Source organism: Chiroxiphia lanceolata, chromosome Z (genome assembly GCF_009829145.1).
Source record: "Chiroxiphia lanceolata isolate bChiLan1 chromosome Z, bChiLan1.pri, whole genome shotgun sequence".
NCBI lineage: Eukaryota > Metazoa > Chordata > Aves > Passeriformes > Pipridae > Chiroxiphia > Chiroxiphia lanceolata.
This window is the reverse complement of record NC_045671.1, coordinates 15,316,820-15,332,065: the sequence shown is the minus strand read 5'-3', so window position 1 is coordinate 15,332,065 and position 15,246 is coordinate 15,316,820. Positions and strand designations below refer to the sequence as shown.

The following is a 15,246-nucleotide window of genomic DNA, read 5'->3' as shown; positions in this document are numbered from 1 at the left end:
GTGAAAGCTACTTCATTAAGGAGAATTGTAGTTTCTTTTAGGTTAGAAAAGACCTCTAAGGTCATCGAGTTCAACCATTAACCCAGCACTGCTAAGTTCACCATTAAATCATGTCTGTAAGTGCCACATCTACACATCTTTTAAATACCTCCAAGGATGGTGACTCAGCTACTTCCCTGGACAGCCTGTTTCAATGCTTGACAACACTTTCCGAGGAGAAAGTTTTCCTAATATCCAGTCTAAACCTCCCCTGGCACAGCTTGAGGCCATTTCCTCTTGTCCTATTGCTTGTTTCTTGGGAGGAGAAACAGACCCCCACTTGACTACAACCTCCTTTCAGGAAGTTTTATAGAGGGATGAGGTCTCCCCTGAGCCTCCAGGCTAAACAACCCCAGCTCCCTCAGCCACTTCTCATAGGGCTTGTGCTTCAGACCCTTCACCAGCTTTGTTTCTCTTTCCTGAACGCTCTCCAGCACCACAATGTCCTGCTTGTCTTGAGGGGTCCAAAACTTACAGTATTCATGTCACAGATGCAGCCTCACCAGCGCCCAGTACAGGAGGACAATCACTGACCCGGTCCTGCTGGCCACACTGTGGCTGATACAGGCCAGGATGCCATTGGCCTTCTTGGCCACCTGGACATGCTGCTGGATCATGTTCAGCCGCTGTCAACCAGCATCTCCAGGTGTCCATTTCCACTGGGCAGCTTTCCAGCCACCCTTCCAGTATTTTGCTGCCAGCCCATGTTGTGCCTCAAAGGAGGTTTTTGGTTTATTAATCCCATAGGCTGTGCTTTCTGTGCTGCTTTGCTTGAATCTTACAGTTAATAGGGAGTTAATTTTTCTTCCCTTTGCTTGCTTGATAATCCTGTAAAATAAGTTCCAGTACATCTACAACCGATTTTCCCAAATGGTGGTACACTTACTACTATGCAGCATTTGATACATACTACTTGGGTATAGTCAGGCATACCCTTCGTCGCCCTGGTAAACATTTCAAAACAGGCAGTTACTTCCAAAGATTAATTGCTTCTGACCTGAAGTAATTGGCTGCCAATCAACTGATTAATTAATCATAACATCATTCAGTCAATGTGACCTGCTTCTGTGCTTTGTCCCAGCCCCCAATACAGTGGGCTGTTTTGTGCTACAGGGGCACCAATTGTGACTTTTTCCTTCCATGTCTTGAGATAGAAGATCAGGGTGGGTGGGGTTGGTAAAGAGGATAAAGCACATGGATGATGGGTGGAGTTTGTCACAATTTATGGAGTATCAGGGGTCTGAGAGCGCAGCATTGAAGCCCACAGTGAAGAGAAGGGAAAAGGTAGATGGAGGTCAGAGAACAGGTTGAAAAAGTTGGAGATGTATTGTAAAGTAGGTAGAGGAGAGGGATTTGAAGGTCTTGGTTGTCCTCTGTTCCATTGTGACACTTTATTAGAGCTTGAATCTGCTGCTGTTGGAACTGCTGTGTAAATACCACACAGGAATTTGGGTACTTGATAGTGTTCCTGTGCAAAAAGGAAGGTTTTTGTGTAGATAGGTGTGACAGAAAGAATACCCCCCCGCCAAATATTAATTACTCATATTTTCGATAGCTTATTATGTAATTCAGAAGCTGTTCAAAGTTGCCTTAATTTTTGTAAACCTTGACGTTTATAGGGCAAGAAGAAACAGAAGGCAGTTTTTGAAGTGTTGAGAGTAATCTTAGTAGAGATCTTTCACTTACCTTTATACTCATGGAAACCTAACTCACTAGGAATCTACAGAATATTTTAGCTCATCTTCAAGTGCAGAACCTTTTATCTTCCTAATGTCTTGATTATGCTATCAGTTGTAATCAAATGATAATTTCTTCAGTTATTTTTTAACCTGGCAGATATTGCTAGAATGAAATTATGGGGTTTTTTGAATCTATATTCTAAACTGTAAAAGTCTAATTTTTTTGTTTTATGTAATTATAGCGTGTTCTCTGTTCACTAGAAGTATTATTGGCCAGGAGGTGAATTGCAGTAGCCTTAATTAATGTTGCTCAGTTTCCTTCAATTTTTGAGCAGTTGCTGTTCTGTCCTTATCTCTTTCAAGTCACCTGAGCCAAGATCGTATGCTCTCCATCCCGCATGAATACACAGCAAGGCATTTATACCCATCTGTGATCTTATTTGTAGTGCTGTAGCTGTGCAGAGTACTGCTGGATGCCTCTGAACCAATGAGTTGGAATGCAAATCCAGTGTTGTGATCAAGGTCATCCAAGGTTATGATTAAGACAAGGCTTTAATTTGTAGCGATCAAATATCATTATCAGCTTCTAGCTCCCAGTGTAAAGTTCACAACTGTAGTAAATGTGTTTATTTCATTGGGCTGTTTGGTTCAAAAAGTCAGTGACTAAATGAACATTGTAGTAGCTGGAATACTGTTACCAGTGATGTCTCAGGTTAGAATAAAATCCTGACAGCTGAAGCTGGAACTGATCTGTTAGTGCCTAGAGACTTTTCTACCTGACCGGCAACAGGGACTACAGGGTACTTCTTCCACTGTCACTAGTGCAGAGCCTGGAGAACATTAAACTTGCTGCATTGGGTGCATTATTTTTTCTCTCTGACCTATTAAAGAAGTAAAGAAAAAATTTAAACCTTACCTGCCATTAAGAATGAATACCAACCTCAACTGTTTAGGGTATTATAACTAGTTGGATGAAGAAGAAATAAAAGCCTGCATAAATACTTCCTACTACATTATGGTGTTTGTTTGGCTCTTGTTTTTTCCAGGTACAGTTTCAGTTGTCTACCTAGTTTTACTGGTTACAGTAAAGGCTGCTCATCTGGGAATACACTTAGAATTCAACTGGTTTACAGAGAAGGAATTTTTTGTACCAGGTAAGATAGTTAAAATGCAGTAATGAAGCAGATATATTCCTCATTCACCTTTTAACACCTCTGTGGCATGAATAAATTGAGGAAATGCTGTCTGATGTTGCATGTAGAGGAAGGATGCCTTGCAGTAAAGCAACAACAAATCCCTTTCCCAAGTGATATTCCTTAACTAAGAGACAATATCAGCAGTAGAGAAGAGGAGTGCCTGTCAAAGGAATCTCCAGCATATATCATGTGACAGGGATCTTGCCATAGTCCTGTTTCACCTATATTATTCTATGTTCTTGCACCAATTTCAGATCATGCCTGTTTCAGTAGCAATTAAAAATGACAAACTGTAGATAGACTGGCTGAAAAAGGTGCTTTAAGTTCCTCACACACTGTCTTGCTTAAATGAAATAGCTCATTCACTGTAATTTGCAAGTACAGTTTTCTTGTACTTCCCAATCTATCTCAAGTTTTAGGCCATAGTCTTAGTCTTCTCTTTCAAACACCCATTAGCTCTCCAGTATGTTTTTCTGGAGTGTTGTTTGTTGGCTGTTTGATCTTTCCAAGTTACTATTCAAAATTACTTTCTGAGATGTCACAGTCACAAAGAAGTGGCATTTGGTATTGCATGAACAGATAGTCTAAAAAGATTAGTTTCTTGTTTTAAGAGGCCTGGAATAAGAGATCTGGGATTATGTCTTAATTGGCTTTTCTCCATGCCTTAGCAGGCAAAATTGTATGATCAGTTAGCTCCAGGGAGCTGTGTCCTGGACTGTTGAATACTATCGCTCCTCCTGTCCTTAGAAACAAGAGTATTTTGTCCTGCTTCAGAAGTTACTTATTTACTTAAGAGGAGATATACATCTTCTTAGGGTTTCTTTTGTGGGTTTGCACATTTTTAGTTTCACAGTCACCGTAAACATTGCACTAAGGCTTAGACATGAGTTGCAAACTATTGCTAGGTCCTATAAGGTAGACTTGGAGAAAATAAGGATAACTTTAAAACATTCAGATGGGTTTTGAGTTACTGTAACAAGATAGAAATCAAAAAAAGAAACATTAGAGTTGTTCCTAATTTCTAATGGATTCTGTTCTAGTTAGTGGAATTATAGTAACACAACGTGGAAACAAGAGTAACAAGTCAGTGAGTAAAATACAGATAGTTGAGTAAAGTTAAAAGTGATATGAAATTCAACTGATTTAAGTGTTTGCAGATCATAGTTGCAGTGTTCTTGCACCTACTTATTCTTTGTCTTCCCCTACTGCTCTGTTTGGGTTGATTCAGCTCTCTAGTTAAACTGAAATTGACTGGCACAAAAATAAGTAGAATAAGCAACTAGTGTATTCCATGTATGCTTGGCAAAAGAGAACTGCTTAAAAAAATTAGTATTCCACTTCTCCACCCCCCAGCCCTTAGTTGTCATTAAATCTGTTTGTTCATTTTTCTGTGACTGTTGAAGGTCATTCCTTCTTCATCTCAACCAGGAATTCAGAACTCTATTCAACACCTGAATGCCAAAAAACAAGTGAAAGGCTATGTAAAACAGTTTCTTTAGCTTGGTCACATCACCAGGGGAAAAAAATTATTGTCCTTTCCGTCTGAGTCTTCAAAGCTAGGCAGCTTTTGTGAGTATGACTGCGTACAAGAACAAAACAGGTGGTTTGAGGATGAACTGGATTATCTCCATAATTACTTGAGAATCCTCTTGTCTACTGCAGCATAAGTACAAACTTAAAGATAGATGTACATTGTTTGGAAACAGTGCTATTTATGCTGTCTTCCTCACGTCACTGCATTTATTTTTAACAAGATGCTTTTGTCTCCAGTGTAAAAATTTGGTTTTCAAAGCACTGCATGATTAGCACCTGTGTTAATGAGTTGATTTGTTTTGTATGGCATTATTCTTAGTGCTGTCGGTAAGTAGAAATGATACTTGTTCATGTGTTGCACAGTAGATAGACTGCAATGTTTAGTCTTGCTCCATTGTGAGCATGGAATCATGGTTTTAACCTGAACTGCCCCAGTGGACAGTCTTCAAACGCTCACATGGCCTTGTATTTGTGTACTCTTCCTGAGAGTGCAGGAGAAAATATGCCCAGACTGTGGTTCACTAGCAAAGCCACATAAACCAGAAACCAGTCTAAGAAAGAAATCAGGTTTTAAGCCTCTTGAAGTTCATATCCAAGATCTATTAAGCAGTACTAGTGTAAAATGAGTTACAGCATGACACACGTGCCGCAGGTCTACTGAGAAGTACAGCACCCGGTAGTTTGACTATTTTGGCAATGTGACTGGTACCACTAGGAGATAAACAAAGCATGTAGCTAATGCATACAAATCCAGATACTACTGATAGGTGTATTGATGGGGAAATGCGGTGCTGAAAGAGCTTCTGAATCTGTCAGTTTGCTTTTTATTATTGAGATTAAAGTAGTAGGGGATGGAAAACAACCCAAAAAGTCATTTGCAATTAGTTCTATCAGTAGCGTGTCATGCTAGTTGGGTAGTGAAGATACAGTGAATCCAGCCCTAGGGAAAGCATATTCTTTCAGCTTGGATGAGCCCTCCATTAGTTGCCTGGGGTGTGTTTACCTTCCTGACTTCATAGCACTTTACAGAAATCTCGTTTGAATATGTTTGCATGGAGCTCTCTGTGGTTTGATCTGTAAAGGTGTGCAAACCTCTGGTAAGTGTTCTGCTATACTGCTGGATACTTTCAAGAAGCTGAGCTGTCTCAGGGATCTCTAACTGCTGTTAATACTCTGAAGAGTGTATATATTCTTATGTAATCTAACTGATGTGCTTCAATGATGTTACTCGTCGGTGAAGTCCTAGACCATTTGCAGCATTTCCAGAATCACCGTCTTGTGAACATGATCCTTTGAGTATTAAAAGAAACAGAGCAAAGCTATTCCCACGGACAAAAAAAAAATTTTGTAATATATGCTGTGAAGCATGGTAAGACAAGAAGTTTCTCTGCCTTTCTTTATGCCCTGGTTTGTAAGCAGAACCTCTTAAACATCTACAGATATAATTTTTCCTCTGATAGCATAAGTGACTTCTTAACAACTAAAGACACAGGACAAATGATTCCTTACCCCTGTCTCCCTGTTCAGGAACCAGTAGGTACACAGTGTCACTACGCTCAATTCCAGCCTTAAAAATCCTTTCCAGTTAAACTGTTGAGAAGCAGAAAAGCTTGTATGTGTAAATCCTAGGTTAACCTAATAATCATTGATGGTTGGTGTCTATTGGAGAAGCCTTGCTGAAGAGTGTGTTATATAGGAATCACTGTCTTCATGCATTTTGTACTTCCTGATTAAATATTTGCATTGGCTATAGTCTGCGATAAGATGGAGTGTCCCATTCCAAAGTGGAGGTTCATGTTTCTACCAGTATGCTCCACAGCAGTGTATGTCCTCTGCATTTTGGTATTGTTTGTTTCAAAGAAGTAACTTATTATCACTTTTTTTCCCCTCTTTTAGAGTTTAGAATTCTGTTCCCTCAGCTCACAGGGGTTCTGACACTTGCCTTCTTCATCCACAATTGTGTCATCACACTTCTTCAGAATAACAGGAATCAAGAAAACAATGTAAGTAATTTCACAAGACTGTGCTGATTTGTATCTAGATTTCCAGGCAACAGTAATTTTTTTCCTATCTGACTCTCTGGAAATCAATCCAGGGACTGTAATAGCTTCAGAAAATGTAACTCGTTGTGATTTGAGCAGAAAAAGGTTATACATTCTTTTCTTGGCTACCTGGGAATAACAGATGCATTACAAATTTATTCAAATGAAGTTCTTGAGGAACATCCCAAACTTACTTGTGGTCAAGCTGGTATTAAATGGCCAAATTACATACAAGAGGCAGAGGATTTGACAATGATGAAAGACTCAAGAAAAGCTGACCAATTGAAGAATGAAAAATGCTGGAGAGTATTGGGCACAGGACTGATTTTAGCAGAATCCTAAACAATAGTTTTAGGGTCTAGATAGTAGCTTTTCTTAGAGTTGCTTCAGTAGTTTTTTGTCTTAATCCAAGTCTAAGTCCGCAGAGAAACCCAACACAATTTAGGAAATTGTCAAAGTTGAAGCCTGGATTGGGCACCTCTGCGATATGTAGTCTTTGGACTGGACCTTTTCCCTTGAAAAGGTTATGCAATGCTCATCCAGCACATCCAGCTGAAACTGTGATCTTTCTTAATATCTTCCCACTATAAAATACAAAATAGAGTAAACATGATATGCAGTTAGAGTCTGAGAGTACACTTTTACTGTAACTGTTTTGATTATTTAATTTTTTCCTCCCTACTTTACAGGATTCTTGTCCAACTTCATTAAAATCTTAGCTGTAAAAGTAGCTACAATAATGTACAAAGAATTTAAAATAATAGCTGGTACAAATTCATAGAATCCCAGAATGCTTTAGGTTGGAAGGGACCTTTGGATGTCATCTTGTCACACTACTCAAGCAGGGCTACTGGGAGCCACTTGCATACACAACACATCAGATAAAATATATCTGGTTTGATTAGTTGAAGGTGAAATGCAGATTTTGTGCCAATGCACTGAGATGACCTTTTGCTTTAGTAATCTGCGTAGTCACTTTTTTGTACTTGTGAACTGAGACCAGCTTGCAAATGACCATTTCTGTGAAAGAGTCGTGAATTCTCCTCCAGGAAAGCTGCTTGAGGTTTATGGACTTCTCTGAAAGTAGTTTAACAACTAAAGAGGGGGTTAGTGGAGCTCTGGAGAAAGAAAGCTTAAGTAAGCTTTTTCTCAATTTCCTGAAGAAAATCTTTTGATGTGAGAAAGGGCAAGATTTCTCTTTAGCTGTGGCTTTCAAATTCTAAAGGCTTGATTTCCAGCAATCAGCTCTGTATGCAGAGGAGGCCTAATGCCCCCGTTGCCCTCTTTAGGATTTTCCTGTGGATTTTTCCCTTCTATTTACCTTAGAGCAAGCAATCAGCTGCAAAGAGCAGCACCTGGACTCTTCTCCAACTTGCTTTTTCTGTGTTAAGAAGGAAGAAACTGCTGCCTTCCTGCATTTGAATCAGGTTTTCCAATGCCCTCCCTGGAGCTTAAATTGAATTTCCAAGTCATGGATCCTAAGCCCTTGACAATATTCTTGCATTCCAGAAGAAAGTTCAAATTACACGGAAAGGACATCTTGAAGTATGGCAGCAAAGGTTTTTAATGGGAAATCAAAGTTCTTGTAAGAGTTTTGTTTGGCTGGAGATTTCTTTCTCTGTTTGTGGGTGTACAGGAGCCTTTCACCTAGGTCTCAGAAGTGCTTTGCATATGTTAATGATGCATCTATGCTCTTGAAGAGCTGTTTTGTGATTATGTCACTAAGCTGCTGGATTAAGTGGGAGATTTACATATGTATAGGACTCTCAGCCTCTGTCAGAAGTCAGGGGTTTTTTTTCTATCTGTTTATGACACCAAGCTGCTTTATTCTGTCGGTATCTCATGGGGAGATACCGATATAACTCCGTGAATAAAAACTCTACTGTTTTATGGATTGACCTGTTAACATGTCATTTTCTTCAGAGTTCTGTGAAAAGGCACAGAACTTGGCAAGCTAGAAAAACACCATTTTAGTTTTGAAGAGAACTTGCTGAAACTAGTGGTCATAGAACAACTCTCTGGGGAGGTGGAAAAAAGTAAGAGAAACAATAACATTCCTTTTATGGAGTTAGAAATTCAAAACAATAGCTGCTTCCATTCTGGTCACAGGCACGTATCACAGCCCAAAGCTAAAACGCACATGGAGGAGGATTCCTCTGGCTGCTATTCTGGTACAGTGGTGTGGGTGTGAGAAGAGCAGTGCGTTGGAGTAAGCCAAGTGTCAGCAGGACATCCTGAAGAAGCCCTGTGAGCAGGTTTCTTAGTCTGCAGTTTCAAGCTGGGCTTCTCGTTTGCATCTCCTCCTGCTACCTCCATGTATTTATCCGTGTGTTTGTACAGTGCTCAGTCAACTGGTTTGAAAACTGATTGCATAGAAATCTAACCCAGCCACAGGAAGGGATTTAGTTGGGGGTTTTGTTTGTTGAGTTTTCTTCTGATTCACGTCTGGGATCTGTTTCTCTTGAGCAACTGTACAGATGCTGCACAAGCCCAGAGCATGATCTACTGGCATGAACATGCTAGTGCTGTCTCCTAACAGTTGTTTGTGAATATAGCTGGGAGAAAGACTGGGAACCAGGAGATGTTTTTTGTCCAAATAGTAACTGCAGAAGGTGTGGAGCCGTAAATGGTTGTTATTTTCTGTATTGAAACACTGTTTATTGCTTGTAAACAGAGTGAGCTTCCATTTATGGCGATCTACCATTGGTTTTTCTTTCCAGTCAAAATTATGCACAGCATTATCTGCCCTGGTGAAGTACTTTTTTGACACCCATTTAAATGTTGTCACTTGCCCTTGATGCTTGAACAGGCAAAGTCTGTTTTTATGATATGGATCAAAGTCCTGTTGCGATATTACAGAAACAGTGTCTCTCTTGAGAAGCGACCAGTCTGAAATGGGATGATCAAAAGGTACTTTGAATGTGGTAATAATTACTAAGCACTGATACAGGCTTCTTCATCCAAGAAGCAACTCCCCAAACTAGCTTTCACTAGGTACTGAGTGAACTGTTTTCTGTGTGGGATACAACGGGCAAAACAAGGCCTGGAAGTTGCCTGTTCTTTGCAGCATCACAGAGGAAATACCTGTAGAGCCACAGAGCCTTCACTGGGCTGTGTCCAATCCTGTACCACAGGCCTGGCCATCACCTGTGGGTGTTGGGGGGATACAATGTTTTGTACTTTCAGAGTTTGTTTATTTTCAGCTCCACCTGATTTATCAGGCTCATTATTTTTTTAGGAGGTTGATTTCTTCCTTTGTTCTATTGCTGCTGCCAGCCTTGGTCACCCAGTTTTCAGTTCTTCCAGTGGCACTTTTTTTGCGCTGTGCATTTGACCACAAAAGCTCATGGTCAGCAGTAACTGCAGCTAATATATGTTCTCCAAGTTCCACCTCAAAGTCTGCCTATTACTTCAGGTGCACTTGATAAGGGCTTGACAGTTGTCAGGCTGTGATCCTTATGGACTCTGTCCTCCATTACCTTTGATATTTCCCTTCCAATCTCATTTCCCCAGTACTTCCTTCTTCCAACCATTGTTTTTTCTACATTTGATTCTTAAATTCTGGCTGTGAGGACTGCAGTATTCTCATGCTCAGGCAGATTTCACCACAGTGATGTCCATTCTGAATATAAATGGCTCAAGTATCGAATTTTAAATAGAAAAATGCAATTAATGCTCTCACTTAAAATCAATCCTTTTATCTCTCCCTATGTGTCCTTTGATTTTATCTAGAATTGTGCTGTCTCAGCTTTATTGTCAAGGTCATTAGGGAGTGAACCCAGGTCTCTTGAGGAGTAATGAACATTAATCAAAAGATGTTCCTGTTATATACACAAACACACATTCTTGTATAAAGATAACCATCTCATGTACAGAAGCGTATGTTTGCAAGGGAACTGATGGGTGTTTGAGAAAAAATAAGTTCAGGTTCTTGAGTTGTCTGTATTTCTTTTTTGTAGCTTATGAAAACCAAAATCTGAGTACTCTTTGTATGGTGACAACACCTGAAGAAAATGGTCTATTGTGTTACATGCTATAAAAAATACATTATCAAAATTATCTCAGCACTTAGTTTCAGTACAGATTAAAGCATACACCCTTAAGAACTCTAAAAACATGAACTGGTTAGTATAATTGAAGGTAATAATGCACCAGCTATCTACCTTTATTTATGTGAAAACTAAAGAAAGCATTAAGAATTTTATTTTGGATTTCTTGCCCTCACAACTGCATGTACTTGTCACAGCAAAAAATAGTGGTACAGTTGGTTCTAGAACTTATATGTAGGCACAGTACAAATAAAAACTGAGTTACTATGCTGTGTTTATGCATGAGGAATACATCTAAAATACCAAATTTAAAGCCGGTTTTGGCAGATGATTTGCATTAAGGTCTTGAGTGCATTTTGAACAAGTGTCCAAGTCCTGTCTTCAAGAAATGAGATTCCATATCTTTCTGCAAAACCGTGATTAGTCTCTGACGTGTGCAGTTAATGGAAGCTGCTGATAAATAACTGTAAGAAATCTGGATGCTCAGATTTAGTGTTTATAAAATCAGTTTTTAGAGTGGGTACAGGTGCTTTTGAAGATGTAGTTGTTGTATAAAAACCTGTACAGCTTCTCACGTCACTGAGGAGAAATTCTACAAATAATTTAAAGAAAATGTTATTGCTCAGCTTCTGATGGGAGTTGATAGTCCTTACTCAGTGACCACTATGAGGAGAGTGAAGACCAGGGAAGCATCTTCTGTATTCGTTTAACTGGTCGGCAGGAAGAAGAGGTTGCAGCTGGAAACATGGTGCAGCTGCTGGGGGCTTGAAGGCTACCCCAGGGCACACATTCATAGCACGTTGATGCCTTTTCCCCATGTGCTTTTAAAAGGCAAATAGTGTATCTCATCAGGCAACAATCTTCTACCACAAAAGCTCTGGCAAAATGAGCAGGAAAGTCCAGTTCCCTCACTAAAACTGGCTTCTATCTAAACTTTTCTTAAGATTTGTAATCTAGCGTTTTATACTTTGCTCAGGAACTGCCTTGGCCTTGGAAGAACCCAGAGCAGTATAAAATATACTTCTTTAGTCAACAAGATAGTGTGAAGAAGCACCAAGGGAAACATTTCCATGCACAGATGTGAGCAAACTTTGCTCATGCTCAGTGGATTATCATAATTGTCGTCCTGGGCTGGAAACAGTATAATCCTAATAATTTGGTCCTGTGCTTAGCTAGTAAGACTTGCTTCTCAGTCTTAGGAAAATAGGGTCACATGTTGAAACATTACTAGTAATCCTTTCAGAAGCTGATTATTAGCAGCAGCTGAACAAATGCTTTGCTGTAAGGTGATGAGTGTTTTGTAATAAAATGTAAGCCTATACAGAATATAGTTAGTTAATAACTAGAAACAAATGGTCTTCGTAATTTCCAAGAGCAAGAATTTGTGTAGAAGAGTGACCCATCAAGTACATTGCTGTGAGGTCACTCTGTATATGTGGATTCTGAAGTTTTGTGAAATACTTGAGTAGCTTTGCTGCTAATTTTTTAGTTCTTTTTGTGTGGTTGAAAATATTTGTGTATATTAGATATTTTATAAATGTAGCCAAAATTTTCAGAACTGTACATTGAAGTTTAGGTTTAAATCTATGCTTAAGTATATGTAATATATTTAAATATGGATATATGACCCTAGTTTCAGCACTGACTCCTGAAAACTTTTGATTATAATTTAGTGCATTCCCCTGGAACATTTAAAGCTGTTTAGTAATAAAGTATAGGTAGGTAGGATATAGGATAGGTAATTTTAAATGGAAATGTCATTATAAAATACAATACTAAAGGTAAAGGACATGTATATGACTACCTACATATATACATATATATGACATATATCTGACTACTTATACTTTTCTTTTTTATTTCTGTTCTGTTTGGTTTTTTTTATGTAATGGTGTACTAGCTATGTCTTCCATTATTATGCCATTCATTCAGAAGCCTGATGTATTAGTTTCTGATTTGGAGACTGTACCATCCTCTTAGGTTCCAAAGCACCTTCTTAAAAAATGTCCCTTACATTATATCAGCAGTTGGGTAGCTGATGCCTTTGATTGCAAGATATTATTTGTGATAAGAAATGTGATTTATGGCATGCTGGGCTTTCTGTCTTAGACAAGTGTGTCTGTGTCCCAGGGCTCTTAGCAGGAATAGGTGAATGTAAGAAAGTAGAGGGCATTTCTTGTTTGTTTTAATAACTAGTGTATGTTTGTGCATCCAGAAATAACATGCTACATCTATTGGCATATCTCTTTCACAGTACCTTTTCTGTATTTTAAGAGATAAATAATACTTGTTGAGCTTCACTTTGGGATATCTCCTTGCAGCTTTCTGATCTGACTGGGACCAGGTCTGAAGTCCCCATTCAAGCAGTAATGTTTAAGTAATAGTAATAAATATAAAAAAGTAATATATGTAAAAGTAACAGTAATAAAGGCAATAGACATAGTCTCATGAAGTTTTTATTTCTTATGGTTTTGTGTGTCAGTGCTTGCCAAAATAAAATCTTGTTTTTCCTCAGGTGAGAGATCTCTCTATTGCATACTTCCTGGTGGGACTAACATATCTGTATGTTGGAGTGATTATTTTTGCATCCTTTCCTTCTCCACCGTTATCCAAAGAATGTATTGAACAGGTGAGATATTTTACTGCTGTATCTATTTCACAGAATTACAGAATGGGTCAGGTTGGAAAGGACCACAGTGGGTCATCTGTTCCCACCTCCCTGCTTAAGCAGGGTTATCCTGAAGCACATGGCACAGGATTGCATCCAGATGGTTCCTGAATATCTCCAGTAAGGGAGACTCCACAACCTCTCTGGGCAACCTGTTGCAGTGTACGGTTACGTGCACAGCAAAGAAATTCTTCCTCATGTTCAAATGGAACTTCCTGTGCATCAGTTTCTTCCCATTGCCTCTTGTCCTATTCCTTGGCACCACTGGGAAGAGCCTGGTTCCATCCTCTTGACACCCTCTGTTCAAATACATATATATATATAAGGTCCAATGAGAATAGGCCCAACTCTCCCTCAGCCTTTTCTCATAAGAGGAACTCCAGTCCCTTTATCATCTTCATTGCCCTCCACCTGACCTGCTCCAGGAGCTCCATATCTCTCTTGTACTGAGGAGCCCAGAAATAGGCACAGCACTCCAGATATGGCTTCACTGGGGCTGAGTAGAGGGGAAGGATCAGCTCCCTTGACCTGCTGGCAATGCTCTTCCTAATGCACTCCAGAATACCATGTTTGTCCTTAACTTTTTAATAAATATATAATAAGAAAGAACAGCTACTGCTTCTTGCTTCATGGCCTAACCCTGGCACACACATCTGCCCTCGACTGTGGTCAGGTGGCTAACACCTCGTGGGCACTACCACAAGCAGATGAGTAATGCTTGTGTTATCTCATTTATATTTGTGTATGGTTGCCAATATTTCTGAAAAAACAAACATTTTATAAATACTCTGTGAAAGTGATGAAAAAGGACCAAAATGAAAAAGTGAACAGTTGAGACTTTAATTTTTTTAGCTTCATTAATCCTGAAAAGTTTATGTTTAGTTGTGTATGCAGTGACCAATCCCACTCACTGGGACTCTGGAAGAAATAAAATGTGAATGCAAGCTTGAGTAGGTTTGGAGTCTAATACTATGGTGAGCCTTGCCATCAGAGTTCTTCGGATAACAGCACCACATGAAACACCCTATGAAGGCTATTAAATTATCTGCTTATAGGCAAGCCTGATTTCCACACTCTAAATTGCTTCAGAGAGAGAAGTTACCAGCTGGGGATCCATTTTATGCCAAGTGTTCTATGTCTCTTGCATAATGTCTAGCAATAAGTCAAAGGCTTCCTCTGACTGTAGATCAGTTAGAACTGGTACCACTGTTAAACCGTGACATGATTTTTTGAACCATCTGAACTAGCTTCACAGAATGAAGTTCACCATTAGATGACAAATTATTTTCTTCCCATTTATTTTCTGTGGTTTATGAAGCCATTTGTGTATTTCTATGATACTTAAGTCTTATAATACTTTTTCAGCTGTTCCTGCTTGTAGTATATGATCCCTTCCTCATTTGTATGTGGTGCAGTTTTGCTTATTAAATAAGTGTTTTTAATAACTATGTATGATATGACAGGTAATAGGAGCATATGAATCTATCTGCCTAAAAGGTCAGCTGGCCCTTCCACAACCTGGATTATTTGAGGATGTTCAGAAGATTAGAAAATAATTCCTTATGTAATACTAATATTAACACTGACACCAACATAGGAATATTCAAAAATCTGTTGATATTTGGTGGCAAACCAGTCATAAAAGAGGGAGAAGGTATTTCATGTTATGGAGTTCATTTAGCAATTGTAATTGCTTGGATTTTATCCCATTATTTTTGACATGTAGGTATTAAAATAAGCAGGTACATACAATCAAGCCACCATTGATAAGTGTAACACTATTTATATGTCCAGAATTTTCTAGATAACTTTCCCAGTGATGACATCATGTCATTTGTTGCAAGAATATTCCTGCTGTTCCAGATGATGACTGTATACCCACTGTTGGGCTATCTGGCACGAGTTCAGCTGTTAAGACAGTTTTTTGGAAATGCTTACCCAAGGTAAGAATTCTGTTCCTTGACGAGGCTTGGCACACTTTGCTTAACTGACTTTCTGTTGTCAGAAATTTGGCTAGGCTTTTGGAGAATTCCGTTGTAC

The 15,246-nt window shown here is 39.1% G+C and overlaps 1 protein-coding gene across 8 annotated transcripts in view; it reads left to right on the top strand.

The window, feature by feature from the left end:
* Positions 1-15,246, top strand: part of SLC38A9 (solute carrier family 38 member 9) — a 47,157-nt gene that overhangs the window by 18,855 nt on the left and 13,056 nt on the right. For all 8 annotated transcript variants that reach the window (XM_032675749.1, XM_032675753.1, XM_032675752.1 and 5 more), the window contains 4 exons: positions 2,765-2,872; positions 6,344-6,450; positions 13,054-13,167; positions 15,001-15,149. In XM_032675749.1, the coding sequence (XP_032531640.1) occupies positions 2,765-2,872; positions 6,344-6,450; positions 13,054-13,167; positions 15,001-15,149 (478 nt within the window). The remainder of the gene's footprint in view (positions 1-2,764; positions 2,873-6,343; positions 6,451-13,053; positions 13,168-15,000; positions 15,150-15,246) is intronic.